The sequence below is a fragment of the Ceratotherium simum genome, chromosome 7 (assembly GCF_057802395.1).
Source record: "Ceratotherium simum simum isolate JZ-2026a chromosome 7, ASM5780239v1, whole genome shotgun sequence".
NCBI lineage: Eukaryota > Metazoa > Chordata > Mammalia > Perissodactyla > Rhinocerotidae > Ceratotherium > Ceratotherium simum.
In genome coordinates, this window is record NC_141906.1 from 68,380,737 (window position 1) to 68,394,260 (window position 13,524).

At 51.8% G+C, this 13,524-nt stretch overlaps 1 protein-coding gene across 1 annotated transcript in view; it reads right to left on the reverse strand.

Annotated features, from left to right (window-relative positions):
* The window catches only part of DSCAML1 (DS cell adhesion molecule like 1), a 347,767-nt gene extending 344,543 nt beyond the window's left edge, over window positions 1-3,224 (reverse strand). Inside the window, exon 1 of the mRNA XM_087433751.1 lies at window positions 2,999-3,224. Coding sequence (XP_087289877.1) covers window positions 2,999-3,224 — 226 coding nt within the window. The remainder of the gene's footprint in view (window positions 1-2,998) is intronic.
* Between the last annotated feature and the right edge of the window lie 10,300 nt (window positions 3,225-13,524).

Consider the following 13,524-nt stretch of genomic DNA (forward strand, 5'->3'; position numbering starts at 1 on the left):
CTGAGTGCTCCCCCCACCCAGTTTAATTAGACACTGAACAGAGTGTTAGAGATTTTCTTAATGGCTTGACGAAGGCTTTTAATTTGGTTTTCTCAAGAGAGAAGAACCATGAGTCCCCATCCGAGAGGTTGGGGTGGGAAATGAAAAAAAATCAATGCAACCCATTATTTTGGCTTTTAGAAAACAGGAATTTTAGTGCTGGGGAAGCGTGTTCTTTTACACAGTAAAAATGCAAATGCAGGCAACACAGATGCTGGCACGCTGGATGTAACAACGGAGAGAGCCTCACTGGGGTTCATCTGGCTGCCCAAACCTAGATTTGTTTTGGCAATAATGAGGCAGTTATTGGAGACTCAATAACCGATTATTAAAACACCTTCCCAGTTCAATTCTGGGGAATCGGTCTGAGCTCAGGCTTCATCAAAAAAAGGTATTTCGAGAGGAATGGAAATAACAGAAGCTTAAAACACATTCAATAACTGCTTAATTCCATCCAGAGGACGCTCCATCTCATCTTGTTTTCTTCTCTCTCTCTCTCTCTGCCTCCTCCCGCTCCTCACAGATGGACGTACAAATTATTGCAAGAGGATATTGTTTTCTGTAACAGGCTCGAACATTCACATTTACATTTTCCTTGGTGCCGCGGGGGTGACTGCCAACGAGAAAAATACACCAAACCCCATCTTCCCTGCTCTCACCGCATCACATCTTCCCCAGCCGCCTACACCACCCCCACCACCAAGCCACCCCAAGCAGAATAGGCCCCAGGGATCAGCCTGGCACCTAAGACCCAATTAAAGCACGAAGGAAAAGAAAGGCCTGTCTGGCGAGTCGCCCTGGCGCCCAACACAGATGCTGGAGCCTCTGAATGGCAGGGGCAGCAGGGCTCTGCAGACCAAAAGGCCACAGAGGTGCCGCCTCACCTGGCACCTCCAGCCTCCCCAAAGGCCCAAGGCCAGTGACAACTTCCTTCTCAAGTTGGAAAGGGTTTTGGCCCTCAGGCTGCCCTGTCTGCTTCTGGGCCTTTCTCCGCCTTTCTCCACCCTCACGCCCCTCTGCTCCCTCCCTATCAAATAGCTTGGGCTTCATTTATTAATGCCAGGCTTCTGGAAGGGGGAGGGAAGCGTCCTTCAGGTACTGCTAGGGTCTCCACTCCTGGGGCACCGGCTGCTCTGGAAGAAGTCTCCAGAAAGGGGGACTGGGGGAGGGGCTGAGGACAAAGCTGGGCAAGAGTGTGGCAGCAGCTCTGGCCTGTGCATTCTCGCCCGACAAAATGGAAAAGGGTTGGGGGGTGGAGAGAGAACTAGCGAGAGAAAGCTGCCGCTCCTCACCTTATGTATTTTTAATATTAATGTAATTAAAGCTGCGAGCCGAGCCAGCCTGCGGGGGCGGAGGGAGGCAGGAAGAGCCTGGGGAGAGGGAGACCGGGGGGCGGGGGGTTTGAACGCGAGGCAGGCTTCTTGCTGTGCTGAAGTGGGATGAGAGGGTGCTGTGCAGGGGACAAGGGGTTAACCAACCCAGCTAGACCAGCCTTGGTGTGTCACCCGGTGGACCCCGTTGGGTCTGAGAAACAACTACTTTGCCCACGATTCAGAGGCCACCTCTCGCCCCGCACCCCATCTCTAGGCAAACCTCAGCAGTATCTTGGCCTTCAGTTTGGCTTTGACCAGGCAGTATTTATAAATAAAATAAGGGTCACCCTCTTCTTCCCAAGCCACGAGATATTGCGGTCAGCGCCGGCAGGTTGCAGACTCCAGACTCCTGGGGCACCGGCAAGGAAAGACTGGACCCCTCCTGGAGTGCCAACTCTCTGCTGGATTGCCCTTCCCCCGTCGCCTAGGGGTCAAGAGTGACAGGTCGGCCAGGGCAACTGCCTGGATAAAGGGGGGAGAAGCCACCCCTAGGACGCGAAGGAGAAAAGTTAGAGGGCTGAACAGGTAAAGCTGAGCTGCTACGAGCGTGTGTGCTCCACCGCGCAAGGGCGCGGAGTTCGGCCGCCTCATCTCCCGCCATCTGCGCGCCCAGGGGCACGTCCTCTGCCGTAGCCTGGAAGCTCGACCGCTAGGGATGGCCTGGTCCCGACTCGGTGCCCAGGTGACTCTGGCCGGAAATGTCTGCCCCTTTTTAACCCCCCGTCCCGACTACCTCGGGTCAGGCGCGCAGCGCCCCAGCAGCAGGTCTGGACATGCCGGACACCTGGACCCACCCCTAGCAACGCCTTCTCTCCGGGGAAAGCGACACGCCCCCCCCCAAACCTAAGACTTGTCCCCATGTCCAGCTGATCAGGCGCCAAAGCGGAGAATCTCGCGCCTTGGGGCGCGCTGCCCGAGGTGGCCAAGGCGGCGCAGCGAAGCTGGGGCTAGTGCCCGGGGCAGGAGGGTGAGGTGGGGCTGAGGAAAGGCGACCTCTGGGTTTGGAGAACAAACTTGCTATTAGAGGGACCCCAGCACTCGGGACCCCCAGCTATCCCCGCCCTGGATCCAGCCAAGGCGAGGATAAGCGCCATGCGGTGCGGTGCAGGGGGTCCGGGGCGGCGGAGGGGCGCACGGTAGCAGAGGAGGAGTAAGCCGCGGAGTCCGAGGCCCGATTGAGCGAGGACTCCCAGGTGAACAGTCACGGCCTGAGGACCCCTCGACTCGGAGGGCACCCCGGGGTCCCAGCGCCACCAAGCCGCAGGAAGCAGGCAAGGGGCTGGGGGAGGGGTCCGGGGCAGAACTGTGGCCGGGCAAGGAGCGGGGAGATGAGGGGCTCATTCACCACCACCCCTACGGGCGCACCCCAAAATGCCAGGCGCCAGTGGCTGGTAAAGCGGTCCAGGGCGGACTCTCACCTGGCCCTGTCTCGGTGCTTGCCCCGCCCCCTCTGCGCTCCACCCCGGGCCATGCACGGGGGTCGGTCCCCCAGGCACCTGGAGCCCGCCGGGCACCTCGCCTCGCCGCCAGTTGCGCGCACCCCGGCCCCGCCGCCTCCGCCGCCCTGCTGCCCGCGCGGGTCTCACCTTTGTGTAAAGAGTCCAGGAGCAGGAGGAAAGTTACCAGCCACATGCCATAAAGAGGCCCTATTCTCCGGGGAGGTGGTCCTGTGGCCGGCCGTGCGGCAGCGCCTCTCCCCCGCTCAGCGCGCTCCCAGCCGCCCGCACTCCGCGCCCCGCTCTCTCTGCTCCTCAGCCCAGCGCTTGGCGGCGGCGGCGGCTCCTCCCTCCTCGGCTCCCTGGCTCCTGTCATCCGCGGGGCTGGGCTAGGCGGCCGCTCTCCCCGCCCCCCCGCGGCACCCCGGGCGGTGAGCGCCGCGCGAGCCCCGAGCCCGGAGGGCCCCTAGCCCCACAAGCCCAGGCACAGGGGCGGGGGCCCGGACCGTACAGCCCGGACCCGGGTTCGCCGTCTGAGAGGCGAGGGTCCCTGCCACCCGCCGGCTGGGAGCCTGTGGTCGCATACAGGCATGTGTCATACGTGTGCCAAGAGCCCGCCATGCTTGGGCCAAGGACGCCCTGTGTCTCCTGGCCCAGTCACTGGGGGCCAATGCTTCCTAACTCTTTCGGACTCAGTTTACCCCCTTGGATGGGGGAGCATGGATGCTCTAAGATCCAGACTAAGATCCTTTGGTGCCCCCGGTGCTGCTCCCCACTTCAAAGCTCAGGGCTGCATGCCCTTCCAGCCCCTAGTCGTTTCTGCACGTCCGCCTCCTGGGGAGCCCCAGGCGGGTCCAGCCACCCCCAGCACTCTGTTGGGATTTTCCTCAGCGCTGGGCACATTGTGACTATTTAGACATTATTTGCAACAAATATTTTAATGTCTGCAGTATCTCGTGTATCTTCCTCCTTTATCTTTCCCTATCCTCTCCCCATAGCTTTCTCACCAAGCAGAAATTGGTTTCTTCCTTATACCAATCTGCATAAAGTTGGCATGGAATTGGATGGGGCTTGAGTGAGGGGATCTTCTCAGTTACACAATGAATGTTGAGCACCTGCTGTGTGCCAGGCCTGGGGACAAAGGCATGGCTGGGTCAGGTCTGCTGTGAAAAGGTTGATGTGGTTGGAAAGCCCTCCTCATGTTGTAATTCCCAAATAAGAGACCACACCGGATCCAGAGAAGGGGTCCACAGGAGCCCTGAGAATAGAATATGAGCCAGGACTGGACTTCTCTCGTGAAGGATAATGGAGGCCACCTTGATGCGCTCTGGCTGCCCAGCTGGGCACACTTTGACCTGCTCTCTCAGGTGAGCAGGGAGAGGGGAGCATGGAGGAGGGAGGCAGGGAGGGAGGCTGCTGTTTAGCTCCATTTGACAGAGGAAGAAAATTTACTTTCTCAAAACGTCAGACAGGAGACCTAGGACTCCTCATGCCCAGGTTTTGCCAAAGTATCCCAAATTTTAAAAGTGTACTTTTACTGTTTTAATAAGTTAAAATATACATAACATAAAATTAACTATTTTAACTGTTTTTAAGTGTACTATTTAGTGGTATTTAGTACATTCACAATGTTGTGCAACCATCACCACTATCTAGTTCCAGAACTTTTTCATCATCCAAACAGAAATGCTGTACGATAACTCCCCATTCTCCACTCCTACCACCCCCTGGTCACCACTAATCTACTTTTCTGTCTCTGTGAATTTGCCTTTTCAAGGTACCTCATAAATGGAATGATACAATGTTTGTTCTTTTGTGTCTGGCTTATTTCACTTAGCATAATATCTTCAAGGTTCATCCATGTTGTGGCATGTATCAGAATTTCACTCCTTGTCATGGCTGGGTAATATTTCATTGTATGTATAGACCACATTTTGTTATCTATTCATTTGTCAGTGGACACTTGGGTTGTTTCCGCCTTTTGGCTGTTGTGAAGAATGCTGCTATGAACATGGATATACAAATATCTCTTCAAGACCCTGCTTTCAATTCTTTTGGGTACATACCTAGAAGTGGAATTGCTGGATCATATGGTAATTCTGTTTTTAACTTTTTGAGGAACCACCAGGTGCAGTCACTTTTTTTCTATAGTGCTTTAAGAGTTTAAAGCGTTCTCACCTGTAATTGCTCCGTCTAATCCTCACAATAGCGTTTGAAGCTTTATCATCCCCTTTTAAAACAGGTGCGACAGTTGAGGCTTAGCTTGTTCAAGGTCACCCAGTTTGTATCACAAGCAGGACTAGAATCCAGGTCTCCTGACTCCAGAGCAGAGATGCTTGCTCGACACTGTGCTGCCTCCCCTGGTGGCTCAGCTCCGTGATGCTAGGGCACCACTCTGAAGTGCATGCTTTTTTGTCCTCTGTAAACACAGGCGTAGAACAGAGACAGGGGGCAGACTGCAACAGGTGTTTGAGATGACCCAGCCCAACCCTCTGCTTTACAGATGAGGAACCTGGGGCCCAGAGCAGGGAAGCGAGGGACCTGCCTGAGGTCATGCAGGCAATGACAGAGCCCAGAAGTCTCCAGTCTTCTGGCTTAGCTCCCCTCTCTCACCACCCCTAGCCTGCTGGGATCATCCTTCCGTCATGTTCCTTCCCTTCTAAAGGAGACGGTTGCTGAGAGGAATCCAGTTATTTAAAACTAAGCCTATTGACCCTGAGCACCTGGTCAGGCTATGCCTAAAATAAACTGCTAAGTCAGACAGGATGAAAGGGGCTGCTGTCTGCTGGGAGGGGACGGGCCCTGCGTGGGCCTGGGGGCATCAGCACAGATGCTTGTGCCCCCCGTGCTGGAAGGAGAGAGGGGAGCCCTCCTTTCTCCATCTACCTGAAGTACCTCCTATAACCCGAGTGTCTCTTTTATGCATGTTACACCTGGGGGCCTTTAAGGTACCACAACACTGCGTGTAGAGGGCCAAATGAAGGGCAAGGTCATTCACTGTGTCAGTGACTACAGTCTGACTGTCCCCTGAAGAGGAGACTCGTCTGTGGAACAGGGGGCTGGGCAGGTGAGGAGGGCAGACTCCAGGATTCTCTCTAGCACAAGGAGGCTTTGTACTGGCAGGGTTAAGAGTGTGGCTTTGGAGTCGGAGCTGAGATCTCAGCCCGACTGTGCCACTTACTAGCTGTGCACCCTTGGGAACTTATGTGTGTCAAACCCCGGCTCTCTCACCTGTTAAGTGGGGACAGCCCCAGCACCCACCTCAGAGAGCCGTTTTGAGGATTGAATAGGACAAGCCCAGAGTGAGCACAGGTGAACGTATCGCTAAGGTTATTGGCTTTGCTCCCAGGACCTTGACCTGTCAGGGTGGGGGAGGGAATAGCTCTAGGAGGGGAGGTTGGGATGACATCGCCACTCCACGCAGCAACAAGGCCAGAGCGAAGGAGTTGGGAATCCAGGTAAGTGGCCACAGAAACAGGGAAGGAAGGTGCACTTGAGGCTGGCAGAGCGTGGGGAGATCGTCAGCAAGGAAGGACCTGAAACAGTCCTTATGCTTTCTGTATTTTCCATTTCCTAGGTTTGTCCCTTTTTTAGGAAAATATCTGAAAATGACAGCTCAGGTGTATTCAGAAGTCCCCTCTTCACCGGAGTTGTGCAGAGGGAGCTAGCTTGGCAGAGTCAGCAAGAATCCTAGTAAGGGAGCCCCAAGAGAAAAGTGAACCTGGGGCCAGGAGCATAGGCGGCTTGTCCACCCACGCCCACCCACAACCCTGCCGCTCTCCTCCCACAGCTGACATTTTGGAGGGGCTATTTTTTTATTTTGATAAAATGGACAATTCCTTCACAGTCCCAAATTTGATGGAAGCCCTCACACCCACACACAAATATATGCACACCAAAGTGAGAACAAACAGTTGCCCAGGCAAACATGCATGTGTACAGGTAAACACAAACACTTAATGAAGGCACACCTGTGCTCAGATGCAATTTGAACATAATCCAAAAATTCGGCACTGGCATCTATGCATATGCCCTCATTTTTTTTTAAAGCCTCAAATTTGTGGGATTCATTTCTCATAGGGACACGCCATCCATTTAAAAGCAGTGATTAATTTCAATATTTGGTGGCAGCAGAATGCTGGGTGATGATGTAGCTGTTGTGTGTGTGTGTGGGTGGGTGTGTGGGTGTGTTTCACGGAGGCTGGTTGAAGCAGCCACACGAAGGCCCCAGGAGGGGAATCCTCTCCAATTCAGGTTAATCATGGATATTTGGGGGTATTATTTTGCCACGTTATATTAGGACTGGAGCCATCATGAGAAACAACAGATGTTTTTATTGTTTAACTCAAACAACAGCTTATATATTTTGGATACTTTTCTTCAAAAACAAAGGCATATAATTATTTTAGCAAAGCCTTTATATGTGATCTGAAATTCTTGGACAACTTTGGCATAAATATGGTTTTCATAAAGGGAATCAATACTGAACCAGGTCAATGTTAAAAACTTAACATGTGGGGTTATATAGCTAATTCAGGATTGACCTTCTTAGTACTTATGCATTGATCGGATGAGGAAAAAACAAATAAGGAGTTCCCTACCTTTTTTTTTCCCATTTGTAATTGATTTTAATGTTATAGAGTCTTAGACTACAAATCAGGAATCCTGGGTTCTAGTCTCCTCTTTGCCACCTTAGCCAGCTGTGTGACCTTGGACAAGTCACTCTACCTTTGTGGGCCTCAGTTTCCTCACCAGTAAAATGAGAGAGATGAGCTAGAATGATCACCAAGTTCCCTTCCTAACACCAGAGATGAAGTGAGCACAAATATGCCCCCATCCCAGTCCTACCCCATGAAGGGATGTGTGTGTGTATCCATAGACCTATGCATGTTCTCTAATGCAGGCAAAGAAACAGAAATACAAATTTGCATGCACAGGTACTCAGAAGCAAACAAATACAAAAAAACCTCAAAGTTTTTGCTTCAATGCATGCACATATATCTACAACACTTCCATCTTTCCATCTTCTTGAGACAGGATAATCATTGCAATTCACAGACCATGATGCCTATATAAAAAGGTACTGTGTGTCATGAAACCTCCCCAGTGCTCCTTAAACCAAAATCCTATATGCTTAGCTCAGAGGATCTCTGGGTGCATTTCCCCACTTATCCTCTCAGCATTTGGATTGTAACATCCTGGTTCTAAGCTCACTGGAACAAAGGCCCTGAGGCTCCTGCCTGACAGGTGGGGCCTCTGGGTCCCGCTGCCCTTGTTCAGACCACAGTCTTAGGAGGGTTCGTCAGGGACGGTGGAAGCCTCAGCGAGGCTGGAGTCCCCTGAATCACCGTGGTCTCTCTCCCGCTGTTCTCTCTCAGCTCACAGCTCTGAAACCAGCTGAGAAGCCAACCCAGAGAGGTTCCGTGAGGTCCGAATTCTGAGGAGCGGAAGCTCCCTGCCACACTTCTCTCTAGGGGCGGGGCAGGGTGGGAGGAATCCAAACCAAGTGAGGAAGAAAAAAAGGGAAGTCCGTGAGTGGGAGCTAACTTTGCTGGCTTCCCAAGTTATCCTGCAATGTTTTTGACCCATAAGACACTCACAGAGGTGTTCCTCAAGTTGTATCTAAGCATCTTCTGTCCTGGAAAGCCTACAGGCTGCCTGTCTCATGCCTCCTTTCTCAAGCACCCGGGGCCCCTCCTCCGGCCGTGTAAGCTTCCTTATGCAGCAAGGCCTCGTCAGGCTCCCCAGCCTACCCGGACCAGCCCTGCCCAGCCCTCCTCTGGGCTCCCCCTGCCCCGGATGTCTCCTTGGCCTCTGGCTCTCATTCCTTTGTCCTGTGTTGTGGCTATTTAGACATTAGGCTCTGAACCCTCTCCATTTGTACCTGTGGATCCTGGTCTGGTGCCTCCTTGCACTGGGGGTCACTCAGTAGATGTTGGACGAGCTCATTCTCCAAGGCTGCAAATACCTGATTACACGGTCACGTGTCACACCTTCCAGAGGTATGTCCTTTAACTGGAATCAAAGCCTGAAGCTTTGCAGTTGTCATATTAGAGTTTCTGGCCTGGAAGCAGGGAGCAGCTGGCAGGGCATGGGAGCCTGCAGGGGCACGGACCCTAAGGCCGAAGTCTCAGCAGACACCTGCTCGTCTTGCATCTCCATCGTCAGCTTGGTTGGGATCCAAAGGCTTCACGTTTTCTTTCACTTCAGATCCTCATCAAAAATAGAAAGATCCGGCCAGAATTGTTTTGTTCCTTATACAGATGAAGAAACTGAAGCTCAGAGAGGTGTGTGATGTGCCCAGAGGCTGATCCACCAGGAAGCTGATAGAACTTAGGTTTCAGGGTCCTGCAGGACCCCAGTAATATGTTCACATGCTCAGATATTATTGGTAATTTGGTGGAACACTGCAGTTTATCTGCAATCAATTATGACTGCTCCTCTTTTCCACTCTGACTTCCCATGGGTCGGGTGTGCATTTGGGGATCCGACTCAGGATCCCCCCAAATGAGGGAGTGATGGATCCATTCGATCTGGGATGGGTGAGATATGTTTATGAATTCACAGGCACTACGATGTAGCCATCCCAGCATAGGGGATGACTTGTAAGAATACGACCACCCACTGGGCCCGCTCACTTGGCTTTGTGACAACGTTGCAGGGCCAGGAGTTGTATCACAATATGACCATGGCCTGAGGTGCCTACAGTAGAGGTGAGTGTGTATGGAGGAGAAACCAGGTTGGAAATGTACAGAGCCAGAAGCTAGTCTGTAAAATTGTGAGCAGAAGTAATGTTAAAAAAAAAAAAAAAAAAGCTTATGGAGGTGTGTCAGGCAGTTAACACAAATATTATGTTATTTGACCAGATTTTGTGATGTTGTGATATTTACTAGTTTTTTCAAGATTTGTAATTTGTTGCAATCTCTTTATTGTTCTAAATAAATAATCACGTTTGTACCTAATGTTGTATTCATAGTTGCGTATTGTTTTCCTTAAAGAGGGCCCTCCAAAGTTCTAAGCTTCAGGTCCTACAAAATCTGAGTCCAAGGCAAGTCCCTGGAACTTGCCTTGGGTGACACTGCGGTGGCTGAGCTGGGCCTAGAACCAGGTTTTCTGGATTCTGGCCAGGGCTCTTCCCACCACAGTCTCTTGCCTCAGAGATGTAAGACAACGTGTAACTTATGTATTTGTACAGTGCTACATGCCCATAAGTTACCTAAAAATGCCACAGCTCCCGAAGAGATTGTCCTCCATGTGAAGGAGAAGTCAAGGCCCTGGTAATGGCCTTGACTTGGAAGATGAAAGTCCTCTTCCTAGGAGATCTGGCCATTTCACCACGGCCTGACCTGTCAGCCCAGAAGCCAGAGGATCTCAGGAATGGAAGACAGCCTGGTGCTGTCCTGATCCCATCTACACCCTCCCTGTGGGACAATGTCCCTCCTGTCACTGTGACAGGGGTCACCAGCATGGAGGACTGAGATGGCCCTCAAAGGACAGGAGTTGTAGAAGACACCAGTAAGGCCCTCCAGCCACCCTGAGCAGGGAAAGTCCACCTGCTGGGGGTCAGAGTCACAGAGTCACGGTGCCGTAGCAGTGGGTGGAACGCTGTTTGGGACAGCAAAAGTCTGCAAGGACATGGCATGAGGACAATGCGGGATATCTGCCCAACAGCCATAGACTCGGCAGGGGGTCTGTGGCGCCTTGAATTCACCTCACCTGGCCCCATCTCTCACCCACCGGCTCTCTCCACACTGCCAGACCAGTGCTAATGCATTCCCTGCTTAAAAGCTTCCAGAGACAAGAGGCTCCCTACCTGCACAGAAGTCCATACTAATTTTACTGTCTGTGATCACGCACCCACTCTTTTCTTTCTTGAACCCAATCTGCCTTTGCCCTCTGGAGCTCACAGGATGTGCCCAATATCCACCAGCTGACAGCTTTTCAAATATTTGAGAACAGCTATCACAAGCCCTCCCAAGCCTTCCTTTAGCTGGGCTAAATATCCTAGTTCTGTCAACCTCTTCTTTTCTAACATAATTTCCAGACCCTTCACTCTCCTGGTTTCTCTTTTTGCACATACTCAACTTTAACAGCATCTCTCTTAAAAACAGAATGGACTCAGTACTCCAGATGTGGGCTGAGCAGCTCGAGGACAGAAACTGTCCCCCCCTTGATAGGTATCTGAGCTCTTACTGTGGCCCAAGATTTTATTGGCTTTTTCAGGCTGACATGCCAATAAACCTGAGCCTCTTTCCTGTGAACTCCTGGTGAGCTGGTCTGCTCAGCCTGATGATACAGATGTGGATCATTTGGGAGGGGAGCACGATTAGACTCATCGTTTGTTGAGTGCTGGGAGACGAAACACCGCATGGGTCAACCGGCCCCATGTCCACACTCTGAGTAAGCCTCAGTACGAACTCTGAAGTCCTAGCTCAGCCCCAGTGAGGGTGCAACTTCAGCTGAGAGTGCAGAGATGAGGAGCAAGAGGTCCGATTTCAGACCACGATGGCATTGACAGCTTAGTGTCTTTACCAAACTTGATCTTGTTTAAACAAACCCAGCTGAAAAGGAAAAAGATCTAACACCTCATTTCCCAAGTGTTTCATGAGGAGATAGGTGATATGCAAAAACTGATTTATGGTCAATAGGTTTGGAAAACACTGGAATAACCAAAGGTAAATAGGCTTCTTTTACTGCAGGACTTCCCAGAGCCTTTAAAATGCAATGGGCATCACAAACCTCCAAGTGGCAGATACGGTAGGAGGCTTGGGGGGGTTTGTGTCCCACTTCTCCTGGTCTAAAAACTTCTTTCACTGACCACTGCCCACACTCGACTCAGGGGAAGCACGTCTTGTCGGTTTATTCATTCTTTCAGTAAGTTTGTGCCTGGCCCCTGTGCAAGGAGCTCCCAGCATTCCTAGAAACTCCAACATGGAGCCCCTGCCCGGGGGAGCTTGCACTCAGTGGGGAAGGAGACGTATAGAGAGCAACATAGGGAGGTCCATAAGCTGAGCCAAGAGGTTAGAGTGGGAAAGGACCTGGAGACCATCTACTGCAAGCACCTTGTGTCACAGAGGAGGAAACAGTGACCAAGCAGATGGAGGACGTCCCAGGCCACATGGCTTGAGGGTCAGCGGCAGGGCTTAGATCCAGGGCTACTGACCCCCAGGCCTGTGCTCCATCCACTGCGGTGTTCATGGCCCAGGTCGTGTTGTCCTCTGTCTCACCAGCTGGGTCTGCCCCGTTCACCACTCCATCCCCGGCAGCCACGTGGTTGGGTTAGATGACTTACAGGATCTCACCTAGGGCTGAGATTCAGTGAGTCTGTGAAGAGAGCTGCTTAAGCTCAGAGAAAGGCATGGTCAGAGAAAACCAGGCAGGGTGTGAGAGGGCTTGTGTGCGGGGAAGACCCTGCATAGGCAAGCTGGAGGGGAAAGGACAGACCAGGCATTGAAGGGCCTCCCTGCAGGGTTTCAGGGAAGCCTGGCCCTGTGGTGTGCGTCTCCCCATTTGAGACACCCACACACCCGGGCACGGGGCGGCTCAGGGCTGTGTCTTCCAAGACTCATCACTTAGAACCTTGGAGCTGAACTGAATTGGCCAGTTATTTGTCTGCATCAGCCAAAGTAGATTCTTCTTTTGGCAAATTATAACCAGTCATGGACTCCTAGTAATAAGGATTATTACAACTGAGCAATTGCTGTGGGCCCAGCACTATGCTACGTACTTTAGATGTAGAATCTCAGTTAACCCGCAAAACAACCCAGTAAGACTGGTGTAATTATTATCATCCCCATTTACAGATAATGAAACTGAGGCACAGAGAAATTAAGTAAGTCGTCCAACTCGCATGGCTAGTAAGCGTGAGATGCCCAGGCTTTGAGCCGGGCAGTCTGACTTCAGAGTCTTCAGTCTTTTTATTGCCGTTGGTGGTGGTGACAGTGTTTCTGCTGTTACATTTTAGAAAGGTTTTAATATGGAAAATTTAAAACATATCAGAAATGGAGAGCACAGTATAACAAATTGCCATGCACACATCTTCTAGCTGCAACAATTATTGACTCGTGGCCAATCTTGTTCCATCTATATTCCCATACGCCCCCACCTCCCATTGCCAAGGATTTTTTTGAAGCAAATCTCATGCATTATATAATTTCCTCCATAGATCTTTAGTGTGCTTCAACAAAAGATAAGGCCGAGTCCTCGTTCTCAATCACTGCACTTTGTGCCCTCCTGACTGAGAAGCAGCTTAGACCAGGCATACTCCCTCTACACGCACACACACATAGGACTTCAGGATAGCCACCACCTGAAACAGCTGACCCTGTGCTGTCTGGACACGATCCATCAGCTTCTGGGGCAGCCTGTCCCGAAGCCCTCACCTCACAGCCTGGCCAAACGGCCTCTCTGAGCCTCCTCAGAGTGTCTTGCTGCAGCTGAAGCCCCTACCATCAGTCTAGCTCCTCTGGAGATGGAGAACAGCTAGATGTGGTGGTCTTCTGCCTGGTGGGGTTGTTGCCACAAGGGGAAGTCTTTCTCAACCAGCCTAGGCCTGGACCCCAACTCTGGCCATGCCCCTAAACCCAGTTCCTATTTCAGGATAATTTAGGGTGTTCTTCTGTGCCTAGCGGGGAACGACTCCACACCCTGCACAGTCTAAGAGCAAGAGGTATGGA